Source organism: Maylandia zebra, linkage group LG3 (genome assembly GCF_041146795.1).
Source record: "Maylandia zebra isolate NMK-2024a linkage group LG3, Mzebra_GT3a, whole genome shotgun sequence".
Lineage (NCBI taxonomy): Eukaryota > Metazoa > Chordata > Actinopteri > Cichliformes > Cichlidae > Maylandia > Maylandia zebra.
Window position 1 is genome coordinate 9532113 of NC_135169.1, and position 27460 is coordinate 9559572.

At 41.6% G+C, this 27460-nt stretch overlaps 2 protein-coding genes across 4 annotated transcripts in view; both read right to left on the reverse strand.

The window, feature by feature from the left end:
- The window catches only part of LOC101464036 (NACHT, LRR and PYD domains-containing protein 3-like), a 49527-nt gene extending 43428 nt beyond the window's left edge, over positions 1 to 6099 (reverse strand). The window contains exons 1-5 of one of the 2 annotated variants that reach the window (XM_076879315.1): positions 6030 to 6099; positions 5204 to 5319; positions 3583 to 3696; positions 3164 to 3277; positions 2797 to 2922 (exon numbers count right to left, since the gene is read on the reverse strand). In XM_076879315.1, the coding sequence (XP_076735430.1) occupies positions 2797 to 2922; positions 3164 to 3277; positions 3583 to 3696; positions 5204 to 5292 (443 nt within the window). In that variant the 5' untranslated portion in view covers positions 5293 to 5319; positions 6030 to 6099. Of the gene's footprint in view, positions 1 to 2796; positions 2923 to 3163; positions 3278 to 3582; positions 3697 to 5203; positions 5320 to 5385; positions 5735 to 6029 lie in introns of those variants that run through there. The other variant, XM_076879308.1, reaches the window with a different exon arrangement.
- Positions 6100 to 13033: 6934 nt separating this feature from the next.
- LOC112431412 (protein NLRC3-like) overlaps positions 13034 to 27460 on the reverse strand; it is a 38634-nt gene continuing 24207 nt past the window's right edge. Inside the window, exons 7-9 of one of the 2 annotated variants that reach the window (XM_076879328.1) lie at positions 25008 to 25181; positions 13512 to 13601; positions 13034 to 13278 (exon numbers count right to left, since the gene is read on the reverse strand). In XM_076879328.1, the coding sequence (XP_076735443.1) occupies positions 13266 to 13278; positions 13512 to 13601; positions 25008 to 25181 (277 nt within the window). In that variant the 3' untranslated portion in view covers positions 13034 to 13265. Of the gene's footprint in view, positions 13279 to 13511; positions 13602 to 18940; positions 23416 to 23563; positions 23611 to 25007; positions 25182 to 27460 lie in introns of those variants that run through there. The other variant, XM_076879326.1, reaches the window with a different exon arrangement.

The window sequence follows — 27460 nt, forward strand, 5'->3', positions numbered from 1 at the left end:
CTACAGGAGGGAGGTTGAACGTCTGGTGTCCTGGTGCAGCCACAACAACCTGGTGCTGAATGCCCAGAAGACAGTGGAGATTATTGTGGACTTCAGGAAGCACACAGCCGCACTCCCCCCCATCATCCTGACTGACACCCCCATCACCTCTGTGGACTCATTCCGCTTCCTGGGTACCACCATCGCCCAGGACCTGAAGTGGGAGCCCACCATCACCTCCGTCATCAAGAAAGCCCAGCAGAGGATGTACTTCCTGAGGCAGCTGAAGAAATTCAACCTGCCAACACGGACGATGATGCAATTCTACACTGCAATCATCGAGTCCATCCTCACCTCCTCCATCACCGTGTGGTACGCTGGAGCCACTATCAGGGACAAACAGAGACTGCAGCGTGTTGTGCGCTCTGCTGAGAAGGTGATTGGCTGCAGACTCCCATCTCTGCAGGACCTGTACACCTCCAGGACACTGCGGCGTGCAGCTCGGATCTCAGCTGACCCTTCTCACCCTGGACACAGTCTGTTTGACCTGCTCCCCTCAGGCAGGAGGCTCCGGTCCATTCGCACCAGAACCTCTCGCCATAAGAACAGTTTCTTCCCCTCTGCTGTTGGACACATGAACAATAACCGTATGACTGTCCCCGCCACTAACACATGACCCTACGCTGTGTTCACTGCATCATTCCATGTTTGGCACTGATCACCACCTGCACTCATGTATATATCTTTCTACGTAGCACTGTTACACCCCGGCCTAGGCAACCGGCGTGCAACACAGGAAAAATAGAAATAAGGGGGAAAAAAAGGGCCCCCAAGCTCACTGCTCTTAAGGAGGGCGAACTCATAAAAAAAAGACTACTACGGGCTTCCACAAAAATAATCCCAAAACGAAAGTATCGACAACTATTTCTTCAAAGCAAAATACGATATTTATTTACATCAAAACACAAAACGTCAAACTATTTACAACGGGGGGGAAGATCGCGACCTTGACACACTGAAACACAGGGTTTAAATACCTAGGGGGAGCAATCAGGAAAATGGACAACAAGAGGGAAACACAGCTGGGGCAACGCAGAACTGACGAGAACAGGGAAACGTAAACTGAACACAGTAAGATAACACAGACTTTCAAAGTAAAACAGGAAACACATAACAGTCACGCCAAAACGCCTAAAACAATACACTGCCAACACCGAACCGTAACAAGCACTTTTAATTCTTATTCTTATTTTCATGTCTATTTAAGCGTAATTTATGACAGTATGTTTGCACTGAAGCACCGCAGCAATTTCCTAATGTTGTAAACCTGCTCAACATTTGGCAATAAAACCCTTTCTGATTCTGAAAACAGCATGTGCATCAAAATAAACTATTTCCAGCAGTGCAATTTGAGTTCTAAGCATCCCAGAAACGATACAGAGAAGCATAAAGTCAAAAATAACTTTTAAAAACACCAGTACAGGCTTATAAGGCCCTGAAGGTAATACAATGATGGTTGCAGTTCTACAGTGATTTAAAATTAGTTACACAAAAAACGGAGTGTGCCCGCTCCGACTGGTTTTAAAGGGTTAAGTGCTTCTAACTACCATTCACACACATTCATAATCCGATGGATGCATTGGAAAGCAACGTGGGGTTAGTATCTTTCCCATGCAGAATAGGGGAAGCCAGGTATCGAACAAACAAATCTTCTGATCAGTAGATGACCTGCTCTACCTTCTGTGCTACAGCCATGTGGTGGCTGAAGCTCAGGTGCTCAGCCTCTCTGGGAATTCCTTCTTGACTGTTGGAAAACCATTTCAGGTGACTACCTCAAGAAGATCATTGAGATCATGCCAAGAGTGTACAGAGCGATAATCAAAGCAAAGGGTGGCTACTTTGAAGAATCTAAAATATAAAACATGTTTTGAGTTATTTCACCCTTTTTGTTTACTACATAATTCCGTATGTGTTCATTCATTGTTGAATGCCTTCACTGAGAATCTACAATGTAAATAGTCATGAAAATAAAGGAAAAACCATTAAATTAGAAGGTGTGAACAAACTTTTGAGTGGCAGTGCATAACGTCTAGGAGGGGGAAAGTTTTTTTTTTTCTTGCTCTGTGGTGTTGCCAGTTTTGTGTGATTTGTCAGGAGTGCTGGAGGTCTCTGAGGATGACCCAGCTTCAATGGGTACATTCAAGGAGACATCCACAGCCTGAACAACCAGCAACATATTAACCATCTAAGAAAAGATCATCTCTCATGCTTGCCTCTGAGTCTTCATCTGACAAAGAAGAGGCTTGTATATTGAGAAATAAGTGATACATTGTAGAGCCAGTTCCAAACATGAAGACAGTGAGATGGCCTACCTGGTACACAAGTAACACCTGGCCCATCTGTATCACTGTCTGGGCATGTTGTTCAGAAAAAGTGAGCTGCCCTGTCATCTGAAAATGTCGAAATGCTTGTCTGATTAACAAAAAGGAATGGGGGAAGCCCAACTACTGTATGTTGTTGTTTTTTTTTTTCATTTCTCTTTAGTGGTGTTTCCATGTACATGTTTTGTCAGGAAAAAAGAAAAACGAAGAAGCTTGGGTTGCTGTGATTAATCACGAGTTAACTATTCATAAGTATCCAATTAAACATCTTAATCGATTGACAGCCGAAGAAGTAACTCATCCCACGAACACTTCTAATTATTCTTCATAATTTTGCACTATATATATATATATATATGAAGATCTGTTTAAACCCGAGAACAACCACTCAATGAGAATATACTTCTTCCAGTCTGATGGATGTTCAAGGACTCACCTCCTTCGTTTCCTTGGTCTTAAGCCTGATGCACTTTCCATTTCTAGTGGCTGCTCCATGGACTGATTACTCTTCACAGACACGGAGTTGGGATCATGTTCAGCAGACTCCAGTTTACTTATTTTACTGTTACAGACCAATAAACATGAAGAATAAAATTCTGTTTCTTTATAACAATTTTAACATAAAAGAATGTGCAATCTGCCTTTTCTGCTGTGTTGAACAAATACTGGAGATACTGAAACTCCTCAAATGACTCAGAAATTGAGGACAGGGGGGGAACGGGAAGTGACAAACACACCAAAGTCATCTGCTAGATGTTTGGAAGTGCCTAATCTAATTATAAATTATACCGATGTTCACTCACTTTGTCTTTGAAATCCCCCATTTTTTAAAGTTTAATGGTGGATCCATAGACCGATGACTCTTAAAGGACATACCACTGAGATCAGGTTCAGGTGAGTGTAATCTTTCATGGATCCTGTGGACAAAGAGCAAGATCAGCATGAAATGAAACATTAAAGACACTTTTTAGTCTTTAGAAGCTGCTGGACAGACTAGCAGCTGTTAACCAAAAAAGGAATTAATTTTATATTCTTTGAAAATTAAATAAAAGTTGAATGCTTTCTTCACTGTGTCTAATATTTAGACTAATTCACAGAGCTGCCCTTGTATTCTGATTGCTGAACTTTGACCAAGCAGGTCAGACCAGGAAACAATATCAAACAGTTCATTTAAATCAGACACCAAACTGATATCAAAGAGTTCATGTTACTAACAGCTCACCTCTCTGCAGCAGACGCCTGCTGGACTTTAAAATTAATGGGACGATCTGCTGACCAGTGACTTTTTAAGGACACACAGCTGAGTTCAGATTCAGGGTTGAGCCTCTGATGGATCCTAAAAATAAAAACTCAAATTTTCAATAAAGCCTCATCATAAAGCTTCACTGTATGATGAAAAAAATAAAAAATAAATAAATAGTGCCCACTTTGAGAAAAAAAGTCAATATGTGGAGATTACATTTGTTACAAACCAAACAACTACCACAGCTCATATAACCTCTACAACTAAATGTGTAGATAAGTGAAACAAATTAATCAGCCATCGAGTAATACATATATACATTTCAAGTTTGCAAGTTTGAAGAATGATTTCACCAACTCATCTACACAAAATCATTTTATAGACTATCCGGTCGTTCAGTCTGACGTCACTAGCCGTGTCTGGGCCTAAACTCCGCTGCAGGTCCATATATCAAACGATCACTGTGGCATTACTGAGAGTTGAAAAACTGTCTAAAGTCTTTCATCTTTAATAAAATGATCAGCGTTCTGCTCTACCAGGTGTAACAATTGAGTTTAACATCCAGGCATCCATGAAAACGGAATTTATGACATTTAACGGAGTTAGAAGTTAGCAGGGAGTTAGCTCGCTAGCTTCTATCTAAATACAATATAGCATGTCCTGACTGCGGGGTTTTGGAAACAAATTAAAACGTACAGCTCTGTTATCACTTCCAGCATAAATGAAGACAGAAAACTAAACAGCAGTGACGTTTGTAGGGTTACTGAAGTTGGGCTAGCTGGTATATAATGATGTGCTACGTGACCGCTAGCGACACAGCTATGTTAGCATAATATAAACAAGCTAACTTTTTTTCCACTCGATAAAAGTTAACGTGAGTGTTCTCGGTGGTCAGGAACAAATGTAATCGCATGGCAGGATGCTGTAAAAGGACCAAACTTCAGCCAGGAGAACAACTGAGATAATCCATCCACAATACCAGGTTAGTCATTCATATACTGCTGCATGGGCTGGGCTGTAGTTACATCCTAAGGTTTTAAAAACTGAGCTTAAATAAATGATTAGCGGTAATAAAAGCCGAGGGAGGTCAACAGTGATCACTGACTGTTTTAGGAGCTTTTTGAGATTAAATAGAAGAAAATACAAAACATTAAACATGTTAACAACACAAAAGCCATATTAAACGCAGACTACTTTAGACCCGGAAGTAGGATTCGTCACGTCATCACTTAACGACCAGATAGGAGCCATGGCAGTTTGTCTCAAACTAAAAAAATGTAATTTCCACATTTTGACTTCAATCTCAAAATGATCAATCACAATTTGTTGTTAATGTGGCCCTCGCACTTCTCCATATCCTCACATATGAACTGTAAAAACGGATAAAATTTTATACATTTTCATAAAGAACTTAATGTAATTTTGTCAGATAACTATTTGTTCAAATATATTAATGACATCCATCAACACGTCACTCTGTAAGGACCCAGAGCTGGGTGGAGGTCCAGGCTGGTTCCTGTGAATAATGATGGAGCAGTGATGTGAGTGCTGAGCTGTGACATGGAGAAGAGTCATGGACAGTTAGAGATGGTCATCTCACCTCTGAGCTTTGGTCTGGCTCTCATGTTCCCCACACAGAGTGCTTTTAGAGGGAGGGGCTCCCTCCTCTCTGTCCTCACACTGATCCATGCTGCTCAGCTCACACACACTTTCTACCTGCAGAGGAAACACAAATCATTCATGTGCACATGAGAGCTGCAGAGTCTGATGGGTTGGACTAACATCCATCTGAGACACAGCTTTCATCAGTTCACTACAAAAAGTGTCACAGAATCGAGTTCAGCCTCCAAATCCTCCATTACTGTAGTCCTACAAAGCAGCGGGTCAAACATGGCTGCAGAGAGCAGCTTTATGTCAGTAACAATGTCCAGGACCGAGCTGACTGCTTACAGAGTTCATACTCTGACTGCTAGCTGCTCTGATAGCTAAGCTAGCTACGTAACAGTTAACGCTGCTTCAAACGCCTTCTCCTTGCACCCGGATTTGAAGCATGGGTGGAGTGTATACTTCTTGGCACATCCTATCACGGGATTCATAGCGGGCCGGGGATTTTTTTTTTTTTTCGAAAAAATGGCGGGCAGCTCAAGCGTACCGAGTTTTATGGCACTTTACGTAGCGATACAAATGTATAGAAGAACACGAAGACATTACTTGATGACGGCAGTTATGCGGCATTAGGGGTGTTAATACCGCTGGAACTAAGCTGCACACAGCTGATGTTAGCCAGGAAAACATTACACACTGACTTTAATGGAGAGACCGGAAATACAAACACAGTTTGTTGTGTGAAGAAATCAAACACGAGCTGAACAAACAGTAAAGTTGCTAATGACAAACTGTTAAAGGAGGAAACAAAGCAAACTTACAGTTTCTTCACAAAGAGACACCAACAACAAGCTCCACTTACTCCCACTCCCACTCCAGGAAATTCAGGAAGAGGGAAGGAACCACCCAGAGAGGCGTTTGTGGGTGGGCCTGAGGGGCCAGAGCCAACCTCCCTCTCCAACGACTACCTTAAAAAAACACTGCCTGTGAGAAAAATTATGTTCAGTTTTAATGCAGATAAATTCAAAACTAAATATTTAAATAAACTAAAGTAAAAGCCCACCTTTATCAAGTTATCACAGGCTAATTCTGACCAATCACGATTTTCTATTTCCCGTTTTTCCACAGCATTGAACACAGCACATACGATTTTCTACTGAAAGTAGACAGGGCAAGGCAAGTTTATCTATATAGCACAATTCAACAACAAGGTGATTCAAAGTGCTTTACAGAGACATTAAAAATAAAAACAAATAAAAAGCATGATTTAAAATGGAAAAAAAAGGAACAGTAGATAAAATCAGTAGTTAATGTAAGTTTTGAAATTTAAGCTTAAAAGTGTGGATTTGGTGCTTTATTCAAATACAGCTGAGAACAGGTGAGTCTTCAACCTGGATTTAAATAAACTGAGTGTTTCAGCTGATCTGAGGCTTTCTGGGAGTTTGTTCCAGATATAAGGAGCATAAAAGCTGAATGCAGCTTCTCCGTGTCTGCTTCTGACTCTGGGAACTGATAAAAGACCGGATCCAGATGACCTGAGGGATCTGGAAGGTTCATACTGGGTCAGGAGGTCACTGATGTATTTTGGTCCTAAACCATTCAGAGCTTTATAGGCCAGCATCAGAACTTTAAAGTCTATCCTCTGATGGACAGGCAGCCAGTGTAAAGACCTCAGAGCTGGACTGATGTGGTCCACTTTTTTGGTCTTAGTGAGGACTCGAGCAGCAGAGTTCTGAATGAGCTGTAGTTGTCTGACTGATGTGGGGATTAGAGAAATATTTTTCTGCTATTGTTAATAATCATCATCATCATTGCATTAATAATTAATATTGATATTGCATTCAGATGTTTAAACATCTGAATGCAATATCATTGCAATATAGCCTTTATTACAGGTGCAGTTATAACCACTTGAAACTGTTGAGTTAAATCAATAATCTTAAATGCTTTTGAATGGTTGTTATAATCTTGACCTACTGCCTTGATTTGACACACTGTCGGATGGCAACACGTCATCATTAACATCATTCTGAGGATTAAGAGGTGATTGAGGTTCTTTTCCAGTGTGCTCTCGCACCTCCACTTCTCCTCCCAGGGAAGTTTCCTGTGACTGTGCTTTGTGAGGTGATGGCCTCTCCGAACGTTTATCAGTTTCAGAAAGCCATATGTTAACATCCTCCATAAACCCTTTATTGTATTTAGAGATGCTTGAGAACCATGTATTTTGTTTATCTTTCTCATCAAATGAGATTAGAGAAAGCAGAGATTCATGCAATGCACTGGCATCCTTAAACAGGTGTGTTAACTCAAACTGTGATTTAACTTGTGAATGATTTTTATCATCTTTCATTAGCTCTTTAAGAGACATAACAACACTTTTCATTTTGTTTACATGCCTTTTCCGATCTGTTTGGATGGTTTCGATTTTGTTTGCAAGAGCTTTCTCAGTGAGGGAAATTATTCTTTTATCCTTTTCAGTTTTTCCAACAACAGATGCAGCCTGTGATCCACTCATTTTAAGCATTCAACATAAGCAGCATGCCAAAATCCAAAACAAAGGCAACACACACACACACACACACACACACACACACACACACACACACACACACACACACACACACCAAACCAAACGTAGCGGTGGGCGTGTCACAACAACATCTTCATGTGGTCAGAATCCAAACTGCGTTCAAACAAACAACACCAGCACAAAAACACAGTTTACATACCACCGTCGTCTCCTTATCTGTCAGACTAGCCGATTTTATGGGTGTAGTGGTGGCGGTGTGTGGGCTCGCGTCGGCGTTTATTCAGCGCTGATTGCGGGACGCTCCATTGCCGTCGCACATTTTTGCTGACAAATATTGGCGACTGTCAAGCCTTTGAGTCGCCGAGCAGCTGAATAGGGGAATAATGTTGACGCGTTTAAAACGTAAGTCAAAGTTCCAGGTTAAAACTCCTTTATTTGTTATCAAATCCTTAAAATCCAGAAAAACACTGATCAGAACATTCCAAGCTTGAGCGCTCAGCAAAAGTCGACCTCCCCCATCACCCACTCATTCACAAAAATTCCCTCGGGCCGTGAACAGGTGATATAGCAATCACTATCACTATTACCGACACCACGTGACCCAAAGCTACGCCTATCCACAACAGTGCCTTTATCTGGACGAACCCGTGTGTGCTCGGACTCAGCCACAAATCTCTTAACATTATGGTGATCACACTTGGACAAGGTTTTCATTCCTTGTCCAAAGCATTCAATTATTTCATGCTTTTCAGCAGCAGAGAGATAATTTTCTTTCCCATGTTGCTTGAAAATGGTGGCCTGCTTAATAATGTGGAACATCCTTATTAGTAGTTTATCCTTTAATTGGGCTGAGCTGGCAAACTAATGATCACAGGTACCTGAGACTGATGTCAGTGACCCAGAGAGTCCTGAGACACAATGCCATCCACGGGTTTAACTGAAAAACAACATATGTAATCTGTGTAACACCTAAATACAATTTACATAATCATTTGGAACGAGGTGTAACCTCAGTGTGTGAAGAGGACTCTCCATTTACATCAACACATGAGAATCTGTGATATCTGCGGGAGTCATTAAAACGAAGACTTCTGTGCTTAAATAATGAACTGTGCATCTGTGGATTCATTTTTTATTATTTCATTTATTCAGACTTTATTGTAAATGTAATACAGACACTTTGCTGTTATTATAGCTGTAATATTAAACAAAGGATAATAATAATGAAATTATAAACACTGAGCCATCAGTGTGTCTCTGACCTGTGGATACCTCGTGCTTGTTCCCGAGGTCTGCAGGTCAGAGGTCACTGTTGGTCCCACTGTTGGCTTCTCAGGCACTGAGGCTTTATTGTGGTATTACTGTGAAGCACTTTGTGATTTTTATCTGTGATAAGTGCCACATAAACACATTTTATTTATAATAAACAGCTAGATGGAGACACAGGGCTGAGAGACAGGGCCTTTACTCTGACATGTGACTGAAGTGGCCAATCAGGAGCTGGGAGGTGTGAGGTCAGTGTGGAGGAACCACAGATATGTTTGTTAGTGACCTCACAGCCCTTCATGGATCCAACAGAAGTGTTTTAAAGACGTGTGTGATGAACTCAGCCATGATTCCCTGTTGAACTGATGTTAAATATGATCGTGTTTAATCCCTGACGTCTGCCGCAGTCTGAAGAGGAACCAGGAGAGCCCGCAGAGCCGAAACTCAGTTACAATAAGCTGTCCTCAGATCAGCAGGAAACCACACAACGAAGAAGTGATGCAGGGAGATGGGAGGCTAAAAATCCTGCAGGGCTGAGAGAGAGGAAGCTGATGAGGCTGACAAATGTTCTTCATGTCACCTGTAACCTGTTCATGTTCTGATTTAACATCACATGTCTCCACATGCACACAGAGGAACTTCTGCCTCAGTCACACAAACAGTGGACCAGATATTTGTGTTTGAATATTTCACGTTGAAACCATTAACGGACCAGTTTATTTCCTGCTATGGAAAATTAACAATAACCTGCAACACACCCAATGAGCTTGATATAAAGTGAGTTTAAGAAACACACTGCAATGTGTTTCTGTTCAAGGAGTGAAACTATGGAACAGTCTGAATATGGAATTAAAGCAATGTCCAAACATAAAACTGTTCAAAAAGAGTTATAAAAATATGATCTTCTCGATCTATAAAGAAAAGGAAAATATTTAAATTAAGTGAATGTCTCTATTTAAAAACAAACAAACAAAAAACTCATGATGTGATATTATAGTATATAGTATATCAGAAATCTGTTCACTATTTTTATTACAAATTATATCAGTAAGGAAGCTGACTAAATATTCACTGATAATTTATGGGACAGGGGTGGGATTAAATAAGTGTATACTTCTTCCCACTCCCTTTCAACATGTAAATTAATCAGAACGGGTTTTTTTGTATGTAATTTGTATAGTATTTTTTCTCTCTTATTTTCTTTTCTAAATGTACTTGTATATTGTTCACATGTTGAAATAAATTACCAATCAATCAATCAATCAATCAATGTGCAGAGAGCATCCCAGTGAAACACCAGGGCCGTCTGTTCAGTGTCTCCCATTACAATGGCCTCATTGTGTTGGAAACTAGCTGGCAGCTTTCAGACTCTGATTCCTGCTGCTGCGAGAAACGATTCAAGTTTAAGACTCAAATACCCTCCGAAGAGAGTTTGTTTCCTCCTTTTATTGTATCAATAAAAAGCCCACAGAGCTTTATTTAGTCTTGATGTAAAGTAAAAACATTAATGCAACCTTTGCAAACGCACCAAAATTTGTAATTGTTTTCGTTTTAGAATGAAAACTAAAAACTAATCACAACAAATTAAAACTGACAAATTTTGGGGGGGACATTCGATGCTGAGGTTTCTGAATTTGCAGGTGTGTGACAGAGTGGAATAAGAAATTTTCCTTAAATATGTAATAAGCCAAGTGACACTTTACACTTTCTCTTATGCTAACATTTTATTTGAGTGCACATCTGATGATATATTTGTGTTATTCAGAATGTGCAGTGGAAGCTTCGGTCATCTTAGACCAGTCCAGCATCTCCACACAACCCCTGAGCCACATCTGCACTCAGTCCACACACAGTGGGAGGACCCTTCACAACAAGACCATCAATACTGCAACAGGTCTCGCAGAAAAGATGTGCAGAATAAGATGAAGTTGCATATTTCACTCGCTTTGCTGCACGCTGGAATAGCTTTAGACTACATCCACAGTAGCACAGGTAGATTTTAAAACGCTCCGCGTCCACACACGTCTGTGATACAGATGAGATCCTTTAAACAAAATGTGCATGTTATAAACAAGTGTGGCCTCAGGAATATCAAGATCAGGAGATCAAATTGTGTAATGGAATTATTTTAATGTAGTCATTTGATGCACATATATGTAGAGAGCAAATAATTCCAGGCTTTTTTATTTTCCGTTCTATACGATGTAAATATTTTTGTAGAAGAGAGGTTATGTGATACAGTACACATATAGTGCAATCGAAAGTAGCTCTAATATCGACCAGTAACCAACCACCACACGCACTGCAATGGGGTACACAAGATTTATTTGTTCTTTCTCCGGGTCAAACTACTGGCTGAAGACAACTCTGGCCAGGAATCCAAGGCCACCGCGGTCAGGGTTGTTAGCCTGGTTACAAACAGGGGGAAGGTGGTCACTTGGAAGAACAAGCAGCCAAAACGTATCAATCCTGCAGCTTCCTCAAAAAGGCTTGCCACCCACCTTTTCAGGCCTGACTTTGTTCGAGGCTGGGTCTCCACATCACATCCTGGGAGCTGGAACTTCCCCAAAACTGGTCCAGTTTCCTTTTCAGGGGCACAGAGAGTCTCCAGTCCAGTGGTTTTTTCTGCCTCCCAGCACTCCCTCCAACATCCTCAGATTATTTTAAAAGCAAAGCCAGGCCAGGTTAAAAATCTTTACCGTTAAAATGTGCACACTTCGTCCTGGATCTTCGAGGCTTCCCTGCTACACCAGTGTCCTACTAAAAAAACAACAACCCCCACTTCCTGTTTCCTCTTCCCTTTATAGAGAAGGGCTCCAACCCTCCCCAATCAGGGGAGGATTGGAAAAAAGAGACTTTTCCATTTGATTACATTTTGTATGATGGATTATGTAGAAAAAGTAGAATTGGGCTGAAAGATCTATCACTTTATCACCTCTTCAGGTTGTAAATCGTGTTTTTAAAAAGTAAATAAGTAATTAATTACTTTTGAAAATAAGTAATCAGTAAAGTAACGGGATTACTTTTTGGGGGAAGTAATCAGTAATTAGTTACTGATTACTTTTTTCAAGTAACTTGACCAACGCTGATGTTCCCTCTAATGTTTCACATGTCTGAGCAAACACACAAACTGAGCGGCCCTTGGACCACTGTGAGCAAAAGCAGACGTGTGCACTGTGGTCACGCCAGCATCCAATCCATCCAAGTTACATGTTTATTAAAGTAATCAAATTACAGCATTCACGTTACACTACTTTTAATTAAGTGCTTTAGCCCACTTACAACGAAAAATAAAATCTTGTTCATGACCTGTAGCATGTTAACACTATTAGAAGGGAAAAAATATATATATTTTCTTAATAAAGCTCTGACTTGTATTATGAGTCTGTGGTCTGGGAGAGAGTCTGTAACTCTGTCTGCATAATACAGGATATAATGACCAATGTTGGGCAGTTAATTATATAGTTACTTCTTCAAAAAAGTAACTGGGTTATGCAAACAACAAAGTTTTTTGCAGCTTTTACCTAAAAATACAGCCAAGGTGTTTTTAAATAAACATCTCAAACTATTTACAGAACAATCAGCTGTTCTGCATCAAATCTGATGCCACACAAACAGTGGCGTGCCCCAGGCCACCCCCCCAACCAGACTGGCCACCCCAAAGCTAAAACAATAAAATTTAATGAAATATCAAATGTACACAGCAAATCCAGCATGTCCAAATTAACACTGTCGGATTTGATTTCAAGACTATTAAAGTGTCTATATGGGTCCACACCAGAGAGTGTTAATTTAACTCTTTTTGGAGAGTTGGTACGTTAACTCTGATTTAGTGTTAAACACCAAATCTGTCTGGAGTTGATAATTTAACACTTGGTGTTAAGAGTTTATATATTAACTCTCAAAGAGTATTTTAGTTTAACTACGTAAGAGTTATCTTCTAATTCATTCTAAAAAGTGGGAATTTTACTGTTCTGAACTTCTAGAAATTTCTTTTGGAAATAAACATTTACTAAAAAGATGCAATGGTTTTTGAAAAACATTTATTCTGAACTGTGCACCACAATTTCAAAACATTTTCTGAAAGATGTAACAGTGTACATGTTCTCACTTTCATTAGAATTTTGTTTATCAAAAGGTCTGACATGGTAAATGCAAATAACAGCATCTCATCACTTATTTCTTCAATACAATATGCATGTCCTTCATTCATCCCTTTGTGGAACTTCAACGCACTTCTGCTCTCCCCCATATTCCATCTTCACAAGCATATCCTGTGTGGAGATTGAATAAAAATTAGTTGACACTAATTAATGGCACAAATAATCCAGTAAACAATTGCAGCACAGTAAAAGAAAGAAATCCTCTTTGAGCCATAGCCTTAGACTGAAGCCAGATTCAAACAGAAACAGCCTCAAAGACTCAGAGAGAGCGCTGCTCCATCTCTGGACCGTAATATGTGTTCCACCACTATGCTGCAATGCATCTTGGGATAGGGTGGGCCTACCTGTGCTTCAAATCCAGGGAGAAGGAGGACACGTTTGTGGGAGCCTGGGAGTCTGGACGGCATTCGTGGCCTCGCTGTGATGTCATGGACCTTCAGAGGAAGCAGAGGCTGAATTGAAACACACCTGCTGACTTCCTGTGTTCTGCTCTGACAGCTGCCATGTGTCACAGTGTGGATCATAAAGCCATCAAACTTCACTCAGCTCCAGTAACACCATCAGTGTTTGATGTCCACAGGATTCATCAGCTTTAACCATGATAGAAGCAGGAAGTTAAGATGAAGATGATCAACCACACTGAGCGACACACTGCGAGCAGGTTCGCAGAGATCTGAGCAAGAGCGAATGAAAAAACTGAGCGAGAGGGGCTGTTATTAAACGAATGAAGTCGTCACCTCCCAGCTTCAGTCAGACTGGTTCACCTGTCCCCACACCAGTCACACCACTGGCTGAGAACATGGATAATGTGACTTGGAGCTCTTTTGGTTCAGAGACAGCAAGCAGATAGGCAAAGAGAGAAGAGCTCAGCCTGTGGGATTCACTGAAAGATGTCATAGAAATGCTCAGCACCATTCACAAACATTTGCATTATTTGCAAAGAACATGGAGAACATTGATGCATGAACGCAGCAGTACTCGTGTATATTAGGAAAACAACATTTACAGCTACATTTACCAGAGGACCACAGACCCACGCAGTAAACACAAGAGAGATAAACATGTTCGTGAACACAGGTTTGTTCTTAGAGATTTATGACTCGGTCACTCAGGCACAGCTGGGGGCCGGCGGAGCTCACGGGCGCGTCACTGCAACTCCCCCTGACTTCTGCTCCGCGGCTGCTGGGCGAGCCCTCATCTGGGACTCTCCTCAGCTCTTACTGGAACAGTGGCGCGGCTGCCCCTCTGTTGGTCTTCCTTGGTCTCTTGTGTTCTGGGGGCCTCTGGATGTCTGGAGTTTTGATCTCCTCCATACCCGCTTCACACCCTGGAGGACGGGGCTGTGGCCCCCCCACACTCCCTAGCAGATCATTACATGGAGAAACCTTTGGAATGCAAGCATGCTGATCCACACAGGTATGCACACATGGGTATTCACAGACGCGGACTAAAGCTTTCTTGGCTGCTGCCTCAAAGCACACTGTGCGCTGTCTATCTTGCGTGCTGCACAATATCGTTTATTACTTAGTAAATACTGATATCTATGACTAGCTAGTTTATTGTGATGGTGCTTTGTTTCTCTATTATTATGTTGCTCTTTGTTGTTTGCTGTCTCCTCTGTTTGTTTTTTTTTTTTGTTTTTTTTTTTTCTCCATACAGGTGACCCAGGAGTTCTTTTTTTTTTGTCTCTCTTCCCCCCCCTTCTCACCGTCTCTTCTCCCCTTTGGTTTTCTTTCTTTCTCTCCCCCTCTTTCTCTCATTCATTCCCCCTGTCCTATTTATTAAAAAAAAAAAAAAAAAGAAAAAGAAAAAAAAAAAAGACAAAGGATGAACTGAAGCTCTGCCATCACGTAATGTCGCATACTGCTGTTTCTGATGTCATTTAAAAAAAAAAAAAAAGAGATTTATGACTTAATGCCAAACTATTCTGTTTGGACATCAGCGTGTCATTGCTCAGTGCAACACAATGCAGATCATGCAGTTTAACAGCATTTGACACATTTCTGGATATAAACATGTTTCAGGCTGAAAAGTCCTTCAATGTTGACACTAGATCATATTTTCTACTCTTATGTCCACTGGAGTGGGTTCAGTCTGTCAGGTGTTATCTAATGATCTACCAACCAAGTTAATCATCCTGTCATGAGATTTGGTTCCATCAGACAGAAATGGATGAACCAGTGTTGATGTTTGGTTTCAGACTGATGGCACAATGATTGTGAGCATGGATGCCGACTTTGGCCTTGTAAGAAAAAGAAGAAGTATTACTGAGCGCTTGGATGGAAACATCATGTTTGTAAGAGACAAAGATGTAGAGGAATGTCTGCTGTCTCATCCTGAGAGCTCCAAACCAGCTGAGCTGAGGAAATGTTGAAGGAAACTTCATGTCACTGCTCCATCACTAGTGAGGCGCTCTCCTAAATAAGTCATAGTTTTAAATGGACTGGTTATATAAGAAACAACATTTGAAGTATTTGTGATGGAAACAGATGTTTTTGAATGTGCAGATGTTGAGTGTTGCCCCCCCCCCACACACACACACACCTATTTTTTTTTTATTTTAAAGATAATTTCTGTCATGTTAAAGTTATTATGGTTGATTGAGGACTACTATTTCCTTTTGTAATTAGGACTGCAGCAACTCTGAAGCTGGAAATTTACTTCAGTCACAAAACCAGCAGAAAAAACTAGATGTAACTGGTGTAACTGGTGTATTTGGAGCCTCCTGTCGTCATGAAATTCCCTTGATGTTTTTGAACATGATTCATGGAGAACGCTGAGTTGTTAATCAATGCTTAAGTCACTAACCTACAGTCAACAATGTCACCAAATGTTTCCCAAAATATTATTTCTCTTATCGACTCGAAACCATTGAGATGATCTGTTTTAAACAGGCGAGCAGATCCAGTGTCATCAGTGAGCTGGTGAAAAGATACCAGGACAAGAACATCAAGCTGAATTTCATATACGACACTGTGTGCTGTCCTCACATATACATGTGAGTATCTTCTTTTACTATATGACACAAGAACAACATTTTCTGTTTATAAAACTGTGTTTGGTGTTTATCAGACAAATGCAGGAGGAACACCTCCAGGTGTTTCCCTGGCTGTCCATGTTTATGGACATAAACTGGTGAATGTACACCAACTGACACACATGTCATCCTAAGCACATGCACACACTATTCAGTCCATACTTTGATACACTCTTGTACAGTAAACAGCAAATATGTGTTAATCAGAAATCATGTAGAGCACACGAAGGCTTCCTGGGTTTGGGCTGAACAATGGAGAAGGCATGGAGAGGTTCTGCTCCTTCCTCAGAAGATCTGCACGAGTCACAAACAGATGACTCCATCACATCGACTGGACCTTCTGACTGATGCACTATTGCATTATGGGAGGAGGAAGTCATTGGATCTAGGTCTACATATTTCTGTATTAGTAGTTAAAATGACTCATTTAGATTCAAACTGAGAGAGCTGACAGTTCCTACTGATAGAAGTGCAGCTCCTTCAGAGATGGGACAAAGAGGAGAAGGTCACCAGTCTGCTGAGGAGGAGATTTCTGCCGTCCTGAAAGAGTCCCCGAGTAACCCGACTTTAATGGACCGTATGCTTGTAGTCGCAAGTGAATCTTTTCTCCCCATGTTTGTCCAAGTGACTATTTCAGAACAAGACATCCAACAGTGGATGGAAAGAGAGACAGAAGCTGCCAAACATGCACTTTTGAAAACAAGACCCAAAGGTTTGTTGATTTGGCCTGATTTGTTTCTTATTGGGTATTCAGGAAGCTGACAGTAGCTGCTTCCTGTCTTTAGACTATGTTCCCAGATGGAAGAGGAAGTATGTCATGAAACTGGTCGGGCATTGCACAGCTACAAGCATTTCACCTCCTGTCATACTGTGTATGGTTTTGTGTGTGTGATAAATAAAATTTGAATTTAAAACTGGTTCAACCAGCTCAGGTAGGATTGAATTCAACTATATTTAGTGTTTTGTTGATAGAATTTCCAACAGTAAGAGTTCAAATGTTAGCAAACATACAGGTTAACAGCTGTGCTTAGTTATGTCGACTATATGATGGTAAAACCTTGCTGTCAGTTTTACATGTGTGTTTTTAAATGTAGATCCCTGAATCTCGAGTCATCCACTGCAGACCAAACACAGGAAGTTAACGTGTTAATGTTACCATTTCCAATCATGGTGCCCTTCATCTAATCTGGAAGTGTTTGTTTTGGGGCGGTGTTGTTCTTCCTATTGTGTTTAGGACAGAGATGCTCTTCAAACAACTGACAGACATGCCCACATTACAAGAAGATGGTGTGAGTCTGATTTGATGTTCCAGTCAATGCTGAGAGACCTTGACAAGGAAGCCAGAGGTCAGCTGATGATGCGAGCAGGAAATGAAGAAGGAAGAAGGATCGCTCTACTTAATCTCAAGCACTTCTTCATTGTCACAGAGAGGGAAACGTTGTATTTTCTGCGTCACTTCCTCACAGTAAAGATATTTGTACTCCTGGAAAGAAGATTCTGTGTGTAAGCTGTTGATGGGACAATAAGCAAATTTGACTTTGCAAAATGTTGTGCAGGGAGGTTGTGGTTGCTGCTTGGACAAACATGACCTGGATGACTGAGAACCTACGCAGACACGTTCTGAAGGAAGGGCTCCACACTTATTGGACTGATTTAACTCTGCTTATTGTCATCGAGCAAAGTTTATTTAATGTGTCTCAATGATTCAAGCTGCAGTTGGTCGTCATCTTCATTGAAAAATAAATATGAATAAATGATAATAATAAATAATATCATGTGATGTTGACGTGTGTTGTTGGTGTTTTGTGTAAACGCTTTGTTCCAGACAGACAGGGAGTCGCTATCAGGCTGTCCAAGCAAACCCACGTCTGTAACAGAGACTGAAGAAGATTGTGACAGAGCCCAACAGTCTGCAGTGGCCACCACAGTCCACCGTCTTCACATCACAATTTCAACATGTCTGTGACGTCTCCTTGCCCTTGTACTCACTGACCTGCATTCATCCATAGATGACACTCAGGACCCTGGTTCCACAGCTGTTCTTGTTCACAGCAGCATCCAGTTAGAGAGGAAACTGGATAATGCAATGATGATGTTCCAGCATCATGTTGTTGCTCCTCCTCCACATGCTTACCTGCCACAGTTTAACTCCGCCTCTCAGACAGTCATGTCACCTGATCTGCATGTTTTGCTGTACGATGACGTCATCTTGAGGTTGACGAGGAGAAAAACTAGTTTAGTCCTGCAGATGGCGATCTTGCACCGTGTTCAGAGAGCCGACACTTTGATGATGCTGCCTGGGTTGGACTCTATATGAGCAGCTTCCACTCTGGTTTCACTTTTAAATAAACTTGTTTGATTTCACTTGTAAAAGCTGAGAAATAAATATTTTATTGCAAAATTATTTGTTGGTACATTTTTTAAGGGTCAAATATCCTGTTTGATTTGAGGAATGAACTGTTAAGGTGGAATAAATGAATCAGTTGAAATACATCAGACTCCAGAAGATCCAGGGTGACATCATCGTTACCTGGCAACAGAAGCCCTCATCTGATTTTATTGGAGGATATTTACACCTGCAACACTGTTTAGTTTGATATGACGGGTTAACAACATGCTGTGATATCCAGTTCATCTGTAACAGATACTGGATCTAATCAGTCAGCAGATATTTGATCAGCTTATTTATAACTATACTAGAAACAAACACAACTGTGTTGGTGATTAATTATTTGCGCTGCTCATGATGTCATCATCACTCCCTCCTCCACCCTCAGCAGTCCCAGCATGCTGCTGTGGTGCACCCCACCCTCACTCTACACCTGAGCCACAGACCACACCCTCCACCTCAATATACACCACAGTTTTCTCTGCTGTGGAAATGAGATCAGGAGGAAATCATCATTATTATTATTTAATAAACGCTCACATTAATGTGGGCTTATTTGTTTCATGTTAGAAACATTAGTTGAGTGTTTTTAGTATAAAATGGTCAAAGTCCCTCTTTTTGCTCCTCCCCTCACCTGTGGATGGGCGGTGCTGTTACCGCGGTGACAGCTTGGATGTGTTTCAGTCCTGCCTGGTTATCACTGCAGGAATCTTTCACATTTATTACAGGTAATAACTCTGATTTTTCTGTGTATTATGAACCAAATGTATCCTGATACACACAGAGATGGATGAGCAGAGGTCACATGATGAAAGAACAAACATGGAGTCTTTGATTTATTTAGATATTTATTGATGAATGCAAACAAACCTGACACTGAACCATCGTCCAGCAGAACAAACCTGATCACATGACCTGCTGACCCAAACAGTGCAAAGCTCCATGGCAACAACAACAAACAGCCTCACATATGTTAACAGAGGCTGTTAGAAGCACAGAGTCTTTACAGTCTTTCTCCTGTTTGGACACAGATCTCTGCACATCTTCATCACAGTTACTCACAGACGTGCAGAGTGTGTGGATATCAAAGCTAAGTTTCCACCATGTTTGTAGTCTGTACTGGGACTCATGGAGCATCTCTATGAGCACTCAGTGCTTTAAACAGTGAGTCCCAGTTTAACCAGCAGCCTTCACACCACACATCACACAGACATGGAAACTTCAAACCTCAGACTGAAGTCACTGCCAGTCTCTGGCACCAGCGACTGTGCTAACAAACACAGCAAACAGTGAAGGTTTGGTAGAGAAAGCTGGTTGGGTAATACCAAGTACGCGGCGGAGGAGGCGGGGTTACATTACTGGATGATTAAACATGGAACTATTTTGCTGATAATAATTGAAACGATTAAAGAAAATCAAAAAGCTATTAATGCAAGATAATTCATAATTTTATAAACTGGAACGATGAAATTATTATTAATCCTTTATTTATCCAGGTAAAAAATCTCATTGAGATTAAAAATATCATTTCCAAGAGAGACCTGGCATCATAGCAACAAAAGTCACATACCACATAGGTATATAACATTTAAAACAAATACAATATCCCATACAAACATGTGTAAAATATACAATAACAGATCAAATACAAAAAGAGTACATTAAAAACAATCACACTGAGTAAAAGAGCTGTTCTCTCGTTCCTTTAAGACAGACTTAAACTCTCCCAAGGTAACCAATTACTTAATTATATTGGCTGGATCTGATTATTGGGGGGTCATGACCCCCGTAACCCCCCTGGAAATTACGCACCTGGTCCTGAGGTCAAATCCACCATCTTTGTTTCAGAGCTTCATGTTCTCCCATGTTTGTGTGCGTCCTCTCCGGTACTCCGGCTTCCTCCCACAGTCCAAACACATGCAGTTAGTGGGGTCAGGTTAGCTGTGAGTGGTTGTGTCTCTGTGTTATTCCACCTTAATCAATGACTTCCTGTTAGCATGAAGTGCTTCTGTAGGACTGATGTCATTTTCATGGTTGGATCATTTAAATGAAGCTGGACTCAGATGCAGTAAATAAGCTGATTGATCATTAATGAATAAAGCTGGTCAAACACATCACGTGGACACATGTGATTGTGTGTTGTAGTATTGATCCCAATGCTGGTATCAGTCCTGGATCAATAACACTGGATGGATGCGTTCAGCATGGAGCCCTGAGCTGTGTTACAGACAAACATGGAAACTGACAGGTCTGTGTCATTCACAGTCTGTAACACTTCTAAACAACAGAGGCTGACCCAAGTGCCTCAGAGCCAGGCACGCTCACATCACAGCTCTCTAAATAAGCCAGTTTCAAAATAAGAGCTGAAAGCTGTGTTTGCTTGTGTTAGCTTATTATTGTGGAGACTAACATTCAGTGATCATGTGTTCAGACTCATAATGATTACTCTCAGAAATCCTGATCTTTGTATTTACTGTGTGTTGGATCAATAACTGAGATTCATGGTATCACACAGCTGTGCTGCTGCTGCTGATGTCAGCACATCTGGAACAATACGAGGTATCTGCTACCAGACTGAGCAGGACGTGAGACCTGTGGACTGTTTAAAGCTGTCCCTCCACAGCTCACTCAGACCTGATCCACACCTCAGTGATATTCTCTGACTTCCTCAGTAGAGACAGAAACCATTCAGATCTGGGACCATCAGCTGACTGATGATGTCACACAGACTGTGTTTTTCAGGAACAGTGATTCTGATGTGAGCCTGCTAGCTGACAGCAGACCTGATGAAAGCACATGTTCACATCTGTGAGGACAGACTGGACTCTTTGACTGCACCTTGGTTCTCCTCAGAGGTCTGTACAGGAGCATGTCCACCCCCACTGAAGATCTCAGTCACTGTGAAACATAGAAAGCTGCTTGTGTGGCCTCTGCCTCACATGTAGATACAGCTACAGGTTTCTCTGTCAGTCAGACTGAAACAGTGTCCTGATGCTGCATCATTCAGCTCTGTGCCCCAGTCAGCATCACTGGGAGCTACCAGTGTTTCTGCCCTTTTCCTGTAACACTACACTCAGCACAGGCTCAGCTGGTATCCAGTGTTGGACTTTGGCTTCAGCTGCTGTGATAGATCCTCTAACATAGATCAGCTCTGCTACATGTTGTTAGATAAGTGCAGCTGCTGTCATGTCCTGATGTTTCTCTGGCTCAGCAGCTTCTCCATCAGAGGTTCACATGGAGCTGATCCAGTATCTCCAGTAACTGTGTTCTGTGCCTCACTGGTTCATCCTTCTGTCTGTGTGACGTCAGTCAGATGTTGAAGTTAAACTCTGTAATCTTCACTGTGTCACAGAGTTCAGTGAGTCCCGTTATTCACAGTATCAATCAGATCATCAGAGAACAGCTGATCAGCAATCAGTGGTGCCAACAGCGCCTCCTGTGGTGAGAGGATGCAATAATGCAATGTAGCATTTTTCCACTCAACACTTGCAGTCATGGAAACTGTCTGTTGGATCTGTGTGACGTTGCTTTCTTGGTTAGAGTTCCTCACAAATGTCCAGATGATTCTTCTAATGAGGCGTCGACCATGTTTGCAGCTCTTTGGAAGAAAACGTCGCCCTTTGCCATCCTTACTTTTCTTTGACTTCTTCAAATGCAGCTGAACTCCAGCTGGTATTTTCTTGGACTTTGCAGCTGTTTCTGGTCATCAGTTCATTCCTGCAAACCTCTGAAGCTGAACAACAATGATGCTGCATTGCTGGCTGATCCCAAAAGGTTGATTCTGTTCATCTGGACGTTTTCAGAAACGTTTGCTCGCTGATCAGGTGACTTCTTCAGTCTCAGCTGACTGCAGCTTTACAAGCTTACAAACAGCACATTTGCACAATGACTGAAAGCAGCAGCACCTGATATATATGATACTAATATAATACATATACATATATAATCCATACTAATGATGAAGGAACTGAGCTCACAGTCCATTGTTCATTCAGTGAACTACTCAGTTTATTTTGGGCCTCAGAAATGCTCACTCTGTTTGTACATCACTGTCAGCAATAGACTCATTCTGCTGTGTGGACAGGAACACGTGTGACATCACTTCCTGTTTGTTTGTGACTGAAGAAGTTTACAAGGAATCATTTAGAAGAGTTTCAAACATCAACTGATTGAATCCATGAATCTGAAAACGTGTTTGTGAGTGAAAGAGACAGACATGTACAGACTGAACTATCTGTTCAACAGTCAGAGTGTTTCTGTAACAGGAGACACTCTTTACACTCCACTCAGCACAGGGACACTGAGGAACCAGGAAACAAGAACCTAAACCCAGGATAAAGAGTTTGAGTGAATGTGGTGTTGAAGGTGTGGAGGTGGATCAGAGTGTCAGAGGAGACTCTGTAGAAGGACAGAGTGCCAGCAGGACAGTCCACATACACTGCTGCTCTGTTAGAGACAGAGGAGGAGGAGGAGGAGGAGACGGATGTGTAGCTGCTATTGTGCCAGACAGACTGAGGACCATCATCAGAGCAGCTCAGACTCCAGGACTGATCATTGTATCCAAACACACAGTCATAACTGCCTCCTTTCCTTCTGATGCTTCTGTAACTCACTGATATATAAACGTTTCCTCTCCACTCGACCTCCCAGTAACAGCGACCAGTCAGACCATTTCTACACAGCAACTGTTGATAAACATCAAATCTGTCTGGATGATCAGGATATGACTGAACCTCCTCCACACGTGTCACCTTCCTGTTGTTGTCAGACAGTTGGAGCTTTGTGTTCACTGTGTTTGTGTCGATTGTGAGTTGACAGGAATCTGATGGAGAGAACAAACACAATCCAGCTGCAGTTATTGATCCATCATCTGTTCATTGATTGACACTTTGATGATGACTCCTGACATGATGAAGATGGTTGAATGTGTGCTGCTTTGTTTTCATGAATCCCATTAAAAACACACTTACACTTCCTCAGACCTGGTCTCAACCATCGGACTCCAGCAGGCTCCACCCTGAAAGGAGGAGGGGGGTCAGAGCAGCACAGTCAGCATGCACACATGGACATTACATGGCTCTCACACACACACTGTTACACACTGAGCTCAAAGCTCGGCTCCACTGTTTTATTCAAAGAAATCTACATTTATTTATCAGCACATTTAAAAACAGCTTGAGCCAAAGTGCTGCACAGAGTAGAGAGAAAATAGGAAACATACACAGTAATGACTATAAAGACTGGTCAGGATTGAAAGCTACAGAGTACAAATGTGTTTCCAACCGGCTTTTAAAAATGTCCAGTGTTGGTGACGACCTGATGTGAAGGGCGACTGTTCCAGAGTTTGGCTGCAGCCATCGATAAAGCTCACCTCTGTTTTTACGTCTAGTTCTGGTCAGAAGCTGCTTATCTGCAGACCTGAGGGCTCCACTTGGATTCTTTTGTTAAAGAGAGATAAGATGGAGCCAATCCATTCACAGATTTAAAGACAACCAGATCTGGAAGTGGATTCTACCACGTACTGGTAACCAGTGGAAAAAGCTGGTGATGGGTCGTCTAGCACAGACCCACCGCTGGAACCAGACAATTGATGAGGGAGAGAACTGTGACAGCGCCGTTCCTTCACTTGACCTCAGTCGCTCTCGTCTGCTCCCTCGTAACACTGCTCTTTATTGAGCTTACATGAATATGCACAAGTTCATTATGACGTCTTACACAGGTATGAACAAAGAGTACCAGTCTGTGCATAGTGTAGGTATGTGTGTGTGTGTTCAAGATGTGACCCTGTGACCACAAAGCTGGTGCTAAGAGTCCAGCGGTCCCCCTAACAAAGGCCTCTTATACTTAAGCAGACACAGAGTAGGTGTCCTCCTATACCATAAATCAGTAAGAGAGGGTACGACCTCTCTCATGACCCCAAGTGGTGTGTGCATGCCAGAGCACTCTGGAAGGCACACACAGTCTTTACAGACTACTAAGGATCAAACCTCTATCATTATGCAATCGATTATAAAACTCTAAGCAAAGGGTGGCTGTGGCTCAGGTGGTAGAGCAGGTCATCTACTGATCAGAAGGTTGGTGGTTCGATTCCCAGCTTCCCCTAGTCTGCATGCCAAATATCTTTGGGCAAGATACTAACCCGAAACTTTTCACTTCCCTTTTAACAATGTTTGCAGCTAGTTCTAAGTTGGCTGATGCTAGCAGCTAAAGCTAATTTGATGTGAATTAGCGTTATATTAGTGAGGAATTAATGCTTAGTAGAATGCCATTAGTGGCTAATGCTAATTTTAGGTGAATAGGAATTGCCAGCTACTGCTAAGTAGGTTGGAGGCCGCAGGAAACAAACAGGAAGTCAGTGAAGGACACAGGAAATGTTTCCATCTCTTCCTCCTCTATTAGACATTCTCTCCATACCTGAGAGTGTCCAGTCTCCAGCCTGGATCGTTCAGTCCAGCCGACAGCAGCTTAATCCCTGAGTCTCCTGGATGATTATAGCGCAGGTCCAGCTCTCTCAGATGGGAGGGGTTGGAGCTCAGAGCTGAGGCCAGAGAAGTACAGCCTTCCCCTGTGATCAGACAGCCTGACAGACTGCAGACACACAAAACAACAATCCATCTGTCAACAATCATTTTCTCTTTGTCACAATAACATCTATCAATTTACATCCATTCAATGTAACTTTATGTATAAGTGACAATTCCCAACAGACGCCAGCAGTCATCTCAAGCTGTTTAGCAGGCGGGGGTTTACGACACCAACTCTCTGCCATCTATAATCCAGTTTTGAGATCCCTTCCCAGACGCCTTAACGTCCACTCACATCCTGGGCCATCTGACCTCAGGAATTCGCATGATAAGGTGGGGCCAGGTTTCACAATGAACACACCCGAAACTGGCTGATTGGGTCCCACACCCAGTTTCACACCTTGGCTCAGGTGATTAGAGGATCATCAGGGGGAGGGCGTTTCTCCAAAACATGTGTCCATCAGAATTATGGACAGTCATGTATAATAAGTAGACTTGTTCAGATTTGTCCAACACTTTTGTCTGTCAGTGTTTTACAGAATATCATCAAAGAGTCATGACAGTGACCATTAGTGTCACTGTGGAGATGCTTATTCCAGCATCACTGACTTCATGGTTCCAGTTTCCATCACTAAGGACTACATGTACTGATGCTGCTGTTAGCCATCTTAGCATGCTACCTCCAACAGGTGGTCAGTGGGAGAGCAGAAGATGATATCAGTGACATCCAAACAAGGAAGGAAGAGACTGTTGAAGGCAGCGAGCTGTGACTGCTGTGAACAGCACACTATTCTTTCCCTGTGTCAACATACATGAGGCTGTTTCAGCTGCTTAGTTATTCAGTGCAACACACCACGAACTCCTTTATACAACTAAGTATACTGAGAGCACACTGCTGTGGTTGCTGTGGGAACCATCCATATATTCAGCTGTTTGGGGCTGAGTCTGCTTCCTCATCCTTGGAAAAAACTCTTAAAGTTTGATGTGTTTTTGACTTGAATTGTGGGGATTATATCATTTCTATATTGTGTTTATTTTTATATCCTGTTATTAAGCTTTGAGCAGTGGCATTTGATTAAATATTTATTCCATTTATTAAACATACAGTTTCGATCATGTTATTACACCTATGGGAGAATGTGCTTACAAAGGAGTTGGCCTTCTGTCTGGTAGGAGGTTACAAGCTTTATCTGGTGAGGTAAGAGGTGAGACAGAATGCAGTGAGGTCGTGACAGCTCGCTTGCGTACACAGACATTATATAGACACATTTCTAGGTTAGAGTTAAGACGTATTTTTCTTGTAAATGCATTTTGTGCCTGCATAAGCAACAGTTTTTTGTAGGATGTACTTCTGATGTTCCAGAGATAAGTGAGAATAAGAAGATCGACAGGAAGCACCTGGCGTGGAGACGGAGAAAATGTCTTTTTGAGTGTGCGTCAAAGGTCGTCAGCAGAAAAGCTGTGGTTACTGTAACTTATGCATGTTATGTATCTGCTTTGATGCATGAGATATAAAAACATGAGATATAAAAACATTTTAAGTATGCTTTTTGGGGGGATTTATGCTGAGGATTGTGACGGTGTATTTCCTCCACACGTGCGTTTAATAAAATCATTGTTTTGACACACTTGGACCTGTGGTCATTTGTCATTTCACGAATTCAGGACAGATGTGTGCCAAAATTGGCCTTTCTGTACAACGTCGACATATTAATTTATTAACAGTACTGTTATTTTTCACTGTTTCACTTTAGAAACATAAATCTTTACACAGACAGTGTTGGGGAGTAACGAAATACATTACATACATTACATATTTAAAATACAAAATATAAGTATCTATATTCAGTTACTGTTAGAGTTAAATTGTTAAATGTTTGTCATTTTTATGTTTACCATTTGTACAGTGTTTTAACTCTGATGAAAGGAATTCCACTGTCCTTCCCCCCAGATTCTCGAGGTTCTGGTGGGGGGGTGTCATGTTTTATTGCAGATACATCTTATCTGGAAGATCTGCTTCTTTTGATATAAGCTTCCTGGGTTTACGACCCTTTGGTCAGCAGGAGGTCTGACACACACACACACACACACACACACACACACACACATTCTCACATAACACACACACACACACACACACACACATACACATTCTTACAGAAGTTCACAAATGCCTTGTCTTAGGACCATGTGGGCGTGGCTTTGTTCTGACGTGTTTTGTGTGAACTGTGTCTCAATGAAAGGCAGCAGGAGGAGGTCAGATCTGGGGGTCATTCTCGTGGTGGACACAGACGAGGCCTCCCTTGCTCAAATAATCGATCGATCGACTGTCTTGTTTTCTTC